Source organism: Microchirus variegatus (assembly GCF_963457635.1).
Source record: "Microchirus variegatus genome assembly, chromosome: 11".
Lineage (NCBI taxonomy): Eukaryota > Metazoa > Chordata > Actinopteri > Pleuronectiformes > Soleidae > Microchirus > Microchirus variegatus.
Window position 1 is genome coordinate 28,262,241 of NC_139812.1, and position 10,000 is coordinate 28,272,240.

At 46.2% G+C, this 10,000-nt stretch overlaps 1 protein-coding gene across 1 annotated transcript in view; it reads right to left on the bottom strand.

Moving 5' to 3' along the window:
• The window catches only part of tjap1 (tight junction associated protein 1 (peripheral)), a 5,194-nt gene extending 1,538 nt beyond the window's left edge, over nucleotides 1–3,656 (bottom strand). The window contains exons 1-5 of the mRNA XM_083897480.1: nucleotides 3,054–3,656; nucleotides 2,438–2,466; nucleotides 2,182–2,343; nucleotides 1,897–1,963; nucleotides 966–1,025 (exon numbers count right to left, since the gene is read on the bottom strand). Coding sequence (XP_083753606.1) covers nucleotides 966–1,025; nucleotides 1,897–1,963; nucleotides 2,182–2,343; nucleotides 2,438–2,466; nucleotides 3,054–3,446 — 711 coding nt within the window. The 5' untranslated portion in view covers nucleotides 3,447–3,656. The remainder of the gene's footprint in view (nucleotides 1–965; nucleotides 1,026–1,896; nucleotides 1,964–2,181; nucleotides 2,344–2,437; nucleotides 2,467–3,053) is intronic.
• Nucleotides 3,657–10,000: the final 6,344 nt, after the last annotated feature.

Consider the following 10,000-nt stretch of genomic DNA (forward strand, 5'->3'; position numbering starts at 1 on the left):
AAGACAGTTAGCATTAAACCCTGAAGATTCCACAAAAATCAGGAGCTAACACATGCTAACACAAGCACAGTTAGCACTAAAAGGCCAATCGTGAAGATTTCAATTAAATGAGGCGCGAACACATGCTAATACAAGCTAACACTGTTAGCATTAAAGAAAAAGAAAAAAAACACGCCAATGAAACACATTAAATGTTACTGTGTGTGTGAGTTTGTGTGTGTGTGTGTGAGTCTGTGAGTTTGTGTTTGTGTGTGTGTGCGTGAGTTTGTGTGTGTGTGAGAGAGAGTGTGTGTGAGTCTCTGTGAGTTTGTGTGAGTCTCTGTGTGTGTGAGTGAGTGAGTGAGTGAGTGTGTGTGTGTCTCTGTGAGTCTGTGTGTCAGAGTGTATGTGAGTCGGTGTGTGTGTGTGTCTGTGAGTTTGTGTGTGTGTGTGAGAGTCTCTGTGAGTTGTGTGAGTCTATGTGAGTGAGTGAGTGAGTGAGTGTGTGTGTCTCTGTGTGTGTCTCTGTGACTCTGTGTGTGTGAGTCTCTGTGTGTGTGAGTCTGTGTGTGTGAGTGTGAGTGTGTGTGTGAGAGAGTCTCTGTGAGTTTGTGTGAGTCTATGTGTGTGAGTGAGTGAGTGTGTGTGTGTGTGTCTCTGTGTGTGTGTGTGTACACTGTATTTCCTGTTTCATAAATAAAGACGTCTCAAACACCAAGTCCTGTTTTTTTTTTTTTGTCGACTTTAAAAAGTTGTGTATTTTATGTAAATATTCAGGATTCACGACGTCATCGTCATCAGCACAACATTAGCTTTAAGATCACACACCAGTGACTGAGACGACGTTAGCGCCCTCTACAGCTCTGATTTGTAAGAGAATGAAAACTATGAACGGTGATGATGTCACTAGAGAAGCGATGACATCATCTGTAAAGACGTGTCTGTCAGGACTCGGCGTTTACGACGTCACAAACACAAACACAGACTGATGAAGATGAAGATGAAGGAAACGCAACTGCATGAACCCATGTCTGACTGACGGCAGCCTGGTGAGGATGAGGAGGGTGAGACAGGTGATGAAGATGAGTCAGTCCATCAGACAGCAGCGAAGAGAGGAAGAAGAAGAGGAGAGAAGATGAAGAGCGACGTCAGACGAGACAAACAGGACAAACAGGAAGTCTGGTTTCAGACAAACAGACAACAAACAAACACAAACACACACACACACACACACACAGGTCACTTCATTACACACAAACAGCAAAGTCTTTCTCCTCTGGTTCATCATCACACTGTTGATATTTTCACAATAAAAGCACTCTGTTGCCCATGGCAACCGCCCTGCTGTCAATCAAAACCTCTTTACCACAGTTAATCAATGCACTGAGTCAGAGTGTCTTCATTAAGTTATTGATCAGCTATAGGCTGAGAGTGATCAATGACACACACACACACGCACACATACAAACTGTCTCTCTCTCACACACACACACACAAAACTCTCTCACACACACACATGCACTCTCTCTCACACACACGTGCGTGCACAGACACACACACAAAAAGTCTCTCTCACACACACACACACACACAAACTCTCTCACACGCACGCGCGCGCACAGAGACACACAAAAACGTTCTCTCACACACACACACACAAACTCTTACACAGACACACAAACTCTCTCTCTCACACACAAAAACTCTCTCACACACACTCACACAAAAACTCTCTCACACACACATACACACAAAAACTCTCTCACACACACAAAAACTCTCTCTCTCTCTCACACACACACTCACACACACACACACACACACAGGATGATTTCAGTAACAAATAAATCAAATATTAAACCATAACATTGATTAATCCAGTGTGGAACAGGTCAAAGGTCAAAGGTCATGGTTTACCAGAGCGTGAAGTTTCTCCTCCAGGTCCTGGTTCGTTCTCTGTGACGCTGTGTAGCTGTTCTGGAGTCTGACACACACACACACACACACACACACACACACACACACACACACACACACACACACACACACACACACAGACAGACAGACAGACACAGACACACACACACACACAGACACAGACAGACAGACAGACACAGACACACACACAGAATTATTGCTGAGTCACTGCTGTATTATAGCCGAGTCAGCGTCATTTATTAAATGACCCAGGTCAAAGGTCACCTGCGGAACTTGTCCCTCATCTTGTCCAGGTCGTCTCTGGTGCGGCTAAGCTCCGCCTCCATGTAATGGCGGCTGCCATCAAACTCCGCCTCCATGGCCTCCATCTTGTGCGTGGAGAGAGAGAGGCGGCGCCGCAGGTCCTCATTCTGCTGCTGGAGGATTCTGGGTAATGGGAGGAGACAGGAGTCGGGTCACATGACTGGACTGTGTCGGATATTGATTATAGATGATTATTGATGATGATTGACAGACTGACCTGATCCTGTCAGAGTCTGATAAAACCTCCTGCAACACAACAACAAACCAATCAATCACAAATAATAATAATAATAATAATAATAATAATAATAACAACAATAATAATGGTCATGTGACACGTTCAGAGGCGTCAGGTCAGGAAGCGTCAATATATCAACATCACGGATGTGAGCCGGCGTCCCAGCATGCAGCGGGGCGAGCAGTAATCGATGAGTCAGCTGAGGAGCCAATCAGACTGCAGCGTTCTGCTCCCACACACACTGTCATTACTGGTCATCAATGGAAAACAGACTGAGACCTAAAAGTCTGTGAGTGACAGCGACGGTCAGGTGACGTCCACCTGTCAATCAAACACCTGAGCACAGGCACCATAATGGATTATTAAATGTTTTTAAATCATTTTGATAATAAGTCTTCAGCTTCTTAAAGGTTTTCTTTAGACAAGCTAGAGCTTAAATATAGCCGAGTCAAGACTTAATTATGGCCGAGTCATGGCTTAGATATGCACTCACAGTGAAGGGGGAGGGCCACAGGTGTGGAGGGGGAGGGCCACAGGTGTGGAGGGGGAGGAGCACAGGTGTGGAGGGGGAGGAGCCTTCCCCCCTCTGACCTACCTTGATGTGGTTCAGCAGAGACGGATTGGAGGCGGGGTTTCTGTTCTCCTCAAACTCCACCTTAACTCCTCGATTAACCCTCAAAACCTCCTGTTTAGGCCCCGCCTCCTCTGCAATGTCACCCTGCTGCCCCGCCCCCTTCCCCTGCAGGAGGCGGTACCATCCGTCAGGTCGCTGCAGCGCCGCCACCCAGTCGTCCCAGCGGCGACCGCCGTCCTCCTGCTGCTTCCCGAGCGAGGGGCGGCGTCTGTGACGTCTGCGCTGAGGGGCGGGGCTTCCTGCCTCTCTGGAGGGTGACCTGCCCAGTAGAGTGAGGTGGGCGGGGCTCATCACCCGACAGGTGATCTCATCCAGGAAGTTGGAGAAGCGGACTTTTTCCTCCAGAACCTGCATCTTCCAGTTCCAGTCCGTCGTCACGGACGACGACGACAGGGACGAGCGCCGAGAAGCCGACGCCCTCTGCTCCGCCCACTCCGTCGAGTCGGTTGGAAGGCTAGCGGTGCCGCGTCCACGTCCTCCGTCCAACAGTTCCACCGATTTCGACACTCTGACGATGTCATAGGTGTGTTCCGCGGTCGGCGAGGTCGGCTGTTTCAGGATACTCTTCGGAGGGGCGGGGCTCCGAGCGCAGGCGCCGGACGGAGTCGGCGTCCGTGCTGCGGCGAAGGCGCGGTCTGAGGTAGAGCGGTTTCCTGTGGTCCCAGAGGTACGGCGAGGACTCGTGGGAGGACTCGAAGCGACGCGAGGACCGGAGGTACGACAAGGACGAGGACTCGAGGTACGGCGAGGACTCAAGGGACGGCGAGGACTTGAGGGACCGCGGTCAGCTGCCACGGCGCCCCCTGCTGTGGTTCTCGTACGGCGTGGTCTGCAGTCCTGGTTCCTGGCGTTGAGCGTCAGTGGGACACAGATCTCCAGGCTGGACAGACTGGAGACGTCCAGCTCGCTGTCCGAGAGCCAGAGCTCCGACGGCGGGACGCCGCCTCGGGGGGGAGCGGCGTCCCGCGACGGTCTAACGGCGGCACGCGCCGGGAAGCGGACGAGCGGCTGAAACGAGGGTGGAGTCGTGTTTAAGGTGCGTTTGTTTACCTGATTGATATCGGGCTGCAGTGCCGGTGGGGGCGGAGCCGCGGGCGCGGCGTGGCGGCTCTCGCGGTGCTGCGGGGGAGCCTTGCGGTACGGCTTCCTGGCCGGAGCGGCGCTCGTCATCCTGGAACGCGATTTCCTATCCTGGTTTACTTCCTGTCGATGTGTGGGCCCTAACAGATGAAGAAGAAGAAGATGATGATGATGATGATGATGAGGTAGAAAACAACGCCACAAACACCAGCTGATTCAAACACAACTGTCCACCACCGCACACTCTACACAACTGCACTCTGACTCCCTCACACACACACACACACACACACACACTCTCTCTCTCTCTCTCTCTGCAGATCAATACTCGGCCGCCCCTCGTCAACATGCCTCGTGCATGCCTGTGTGTGTGTGTGGTTGTTTTTATGTCTTTGTGGGGACATTTGTCTGAGCCCCAACAATTTTAAAGATGTTTTCCAGGATTAGAGTTAGGTTTAGGTTAAGATGAAGTTTAAGGGTGAGTAACTTAGTTGAACCCAGGTTAAGGTCAGAGGTCAGAGAACACATGATGTCTATGAGGTGTCCTCACTAAGACATAAAAACAAGTGTGCGTGTGTGTGTGTGTGTGTCGGCCTGAGGCGACACATCGATCTCTGTTTATTTCCAGAACAGGAAGTGCAGCTCCATCGATCAAAATCAAGCTAACATTAGCATGCCGGCATTAGGCTGACACGGAGCAGAGCTGTGACAGCTAACATGCTAACAGTAGCATCAAGATATACATATACACGTGTATATGTATACACGTACATATGTATGCCTAGTATAAACACACACATATAAAAATGTATGTGTATATCTATATACATATTTACAGATATACTGTACATCTATTTAGATATAGATACACATACATGTATATGTATATATATATATATATATATACTTATATACATATGCTAAAAATGACTCCATTCATCAGTCAGTTTCTGTGATTTTTCAGCTTCTTAAATGTGAATATTTTCTGTTTCTTTGCTCCATAAAAACGAAGAAATCATCTGAACCGAATCATTTTGCGTTTGTGAACAAAAACAAAGACATTTTTAAGAGTTAAAACGAACACCGATCAACGTTTTGTGACGTTTTACAGACAAAACAAAAGTGCTGCATGAACGTGGAAAAGAATCAGCGAAACAGGAGAAAACCCTGCAAATGTAAATAACACAGTGGTGTTTTTATAACGTTTCCTTTTGACCACGGTTACATTTGTGAAGTGATCAAAGGTGACACTTCATGTTTTTATCTCCTGCAGCTGATGAATTTTACATCACACACACACACACACACACACACACACACTTTCTTCCACTTTGTCCTTGACTTTCTTTCACTGCATTTCTCTCTTCTATTATTTATATCCTTCTTTCTGCCCTCATGTTCTTTCCTCCTCTCCTCTTTCTTTTTTTCCCCCTTTTGTTTCCTCCTCCTCCTCCTCCTCCTCCTCCTCACTCACACACTTCATGTTCTTGTGTGTGTGCGTGGACGTGAATGGTGACAGGAAGTGACATCGCAAGTTGAGGTTTGCGTCAGTGTTGGTGTCAGAGAATCTGAAGTGAGAGCTCAGAGAAAAATATGAGCTGAAACTGCCGAGTCATCATCATTCAAGTGGTCGCCATGGTTACAGGGAGATTGTGAAGGAGTTCACGCACCTGCGACGAGTGTCCATCAACGAGACGCTCGTCGCGCTCAGGTGAAAGTGCTCCTTCAAAACAGGAAGTGTGTGTGTGTGTGTGTGTGTGTGTGTGTGTGTGTGTGTGTGTGTGTGTGTGTGTGTGTGTGTGTAACAGATCCTCACTTCGTACGTCACCACAGAAAACTCTTCATCCTGTCTCTCAGTCAGTCCACAGTCTGTCGTCTCGTCTCCTCTGGACATGTGAGCCTCGAGCTTCTGACAACCTGAAACACAAGATGGACGACGGGACAAAAACATGATTCAACACCTGCTAAGACGTGACCAGAACACAGAGGCTAACCACAGAGGCTAACCACAGAGGCTAACCACTGAGGCTAACCACTGAGGCTAACCACTGAGGCTAACCACAGAGGGTAACCACTGAGGCTAACCTAGGCTAAACACTGAGGCTAACCACTGAGGCTAACCCAGGCTAAACACAGAGGGTAACCACTGAGGCTAACCCTGGCTAAACACTGAGGCTAACCACTGAGGCTAACCCAGGCTAAACACAGAGGGTAACCACTGAGGCTAACCCAGGCTAAACACTGAGGCTAACCCAGGCTAAACCCTGCGGGTAACCACAGAGGCTAAACACACAGGCTAACCACAGAGGCTAACCCAGGCTAACCCCAGTGACTAACCACAGAGGCTAACTCAGGCTAAACACAGAGGGTAACCACAGAGACTAACCACAGAGACTAACCACAGAGACTAACCACAGAGGCTAAACACAGAGGCTAACCTGGCTACAGTAACCCAGGCTAACAGCTAAACACAGATGCTAACCTGACTACATAAACCCAGGCCAACAGCTAGATTCAGAGACTAACCTGGCTACAGTTAACCAGGCTAACAGCTAAACACAGATGCCAACCTGACGACATTAACCCAGGCTAACAGCTAAACACTGGCTCACCACAGAGGCTAACCTGGCTACATTAACCCAGGCTAACAGCTCAACTCAAAGGCTAACCTGGCTACAAAAAAAACATTCTTAAAAAACAAGAAAAACAAAGAACAAAAAAAGGCTAATGCGTCTTCAATCATACAGGTTGAAACGTTTTTTTTTGTTTTTTTTAAAAGCTAAAGCAGTAAACATTAAAAACAGTCTAACAAGCAAACCGAGGCTAACTTGACAACAAGAACACAAACTAAAGCATAATCCAAACTAACAACTTAACAAGTTACAGCTGCATCAATGTCAATAAACAGAAAAATGCACGCTGTTAAAATCAAGTATAATTTAGTATTAGTATACATTCATTACAGACTAAAAAACAGCCCAACAAATAGTTATAAACTGACTGGTAAAATACTGGCTAACATTAGACAAAGTCAGTTCAACTTTGACATGTTTGAGGGTCATTTTACGACATAATCTTCATCTTTCACAGAGAAACAAACGCTAATATGGTTCACCTTTTTCATTTGATGACACAAATGTTTATATTTAATGTTTAATAGTTCGAGCTAATACTGTGAAAGACGGGTGTGACTGAGATAATATTTTTACGAGTTCTTCTATTTATTTATTTATTTTTAAATAATTCAGAATGAGACAAAAACTGCAGTCAAACAACTCAAATTGACACAAAACATAAAACCTTCAGATGAACTGAAAACACAGATTTTAGCCCGAAATATCATTTAATTAAAGGGGAATTACATCAGTTTATGACTATTTGTTGGTAACCGACAAGTAAACATGTTAGCCAACACACGTCCAGACCAGCAGGGTCCAGGACCAGTGCTGTGTTGCATTATGGTTTGTTTTTAGCCTGAATGTTGCTATGCTAACAGTTTTCACAAACACGTTTTTCAGTTCATCATTATTATTATTATTATTATTATTATTATTATTATTATTATTATTATTATTAATAATAATAATAACTGTCGATCACTTAGTTACCTGAGCATCTGACTAGTAAACTATCTAAAGAAATAAATACTCGTAGTAAACTGAAGACTGACGACTATCGTCGACTGAATCAATAATTAATCGACTAAAGTCTCATCACTAACCTTAACCATAACCAGTTAATGACTCACCCTAACCTCTACTAACTAACCACAACCCAAATCTTCTCGTCATAAACCGAACCAGATCTGCATCATTAGGACCAGGTTTTGGTCTCCATGAGGACGACTGGTCCTGACAAGGTCAGTGTTTATGAGAAAACACACACACACACACACACACACCTGAGAGCAGGTATACAGACACGCGCGCACACGCAACCACGCAAAAGCACGCGCACACTCACACACACACAGCGACCCCACCCTCCGTCTGTGACCCTGGACTCGGTGCGGATTCGGTTGGACCCGGTCCCGCTGAGACCAGCTCGGCTCTGGCTGTGGCCCACTTCCCCAGCTGTCACTCACATACGGCACCGACAGTAGCCTCCACCCCGCTAACTGACCGCAGCTAACGCGCTCCGTCACTCACCTGACACGGCCTCAGCGCGGCCCGGTTCGGCTTCTCTCCGCCAACAAGCCCCCGGAGAGCGGAGACGAGAGGAAACTTTAGCCGCTGCCTCGCTGCTCCGGAGATGGGGTGGGGGGGGGGCAGAGGGAGGGAGGGAGGACGGGGGGCTACGCACTGATTCGAGGCCGGGAAGACGCCGCGGTCCAGCGGCGGAGGATCCAGGCAGGTTACGGCGCCGGGTGGCGGGAGGAAAAGCAGCCGCGTCCGGGAGGAGAAGCGTTCAGAGCCGGGAGGATAAAGTTGATCTTCTCCGCTCAGCTGTCGCCATCTTTACCCGCGGGGCATGATGGGTAATCCTCAGGAATCCCGGCCCTCGTATAAACGACCCCCCCCTCCTCCCCCCACGCCTTACGTGCTGACGTCACAAAACTTCATCTGTGCAGTTCTGAAGGTGAAGTTGAGGGAAAAGTTACTGAAAAACATTTACATCATATCATATCATGATATCATATCATGTTATGTTATATTGTTTTATATTATATTATATTATATATTATATTATATCATATTATATTATATTATATCATATCATATCATATCATATCATATCATATCATATCATATCATATTATATTAAATCATGATATCATATCATATCATATTATATCATATTATATTATATTATATTATATCATATTATATCATATTATATCATATTATATTATATTATATTATATTATATTATATTATATTATATTATATTATATTATATTATATTATATTATATTATATTGTAACACATACACAAACATAGACATGTAATATTGTAATTTTCCAGACAGTCAGTAGGGGGCACTAAGATCAACACTAAAGAAAGACCGTGCGTGCGTGTGCGTGTGTGTGTGTGTGTGTGTTTATCCCACAACAGTAAAGTGATACAGTGAAGGATTCTGTCAACACACGAGGAGGAAACATGAAAGAGAGCGCTCAGGTCTTCTGAAGTGTGCGCGTGCTATGAGGAAATCAGTGAAACATGGTCCTGACTGTGCTGAGAGCGCCCCCTGCTGCTGCTGCTGCTGCTGTGAACAGTGACAACTTAAAACACAACATTCAATGTGGGAGATTTTATTTTGTTTTTCCATTGGGGATGAGGGTGAAGTTTGTAAACCACTTATTCTCCCTCACCAAAGTCACTCCCTCTCCCTCACCAAAGTCACTCACTCTCCCACACCAAAGTCACTCACTCTCCCACACCAAAGTCACTCACTCTCAGTCAGTCAATCACTGTTGACTCAGCATCAGTAGCTTAAAAAAAACACATGAATCATGAAACAAAGATAAAATAAAAACATTCTTCTGTCCCTGCATGAAATTATAAAACAAAACTCAGCTGACTGTAGTTGCCTAGCAACAGCTTCACATCCTCCACTTCAATTAACAATGAGTTAATTGAATCTCTGTCACACACGCACGCACACACACACACACACACACACACAGGTGACAGACCACAGGAACAATGTGTGTGTGTGTGTGTGTGTTCATCATCTTATTGTGAAGGTCTCACAGGGATAGAAACGCACACACAGCTGTTGAGCAGATTAGTGTGTGTGTGTGTGTGTGTGTGTGTGTGTGTGTGTGTGTGTGTGTGTGTGTGTGTGTGTGTGTGTGTGTGTGTGTGTGTGTGTGTGTGTGTGTGTG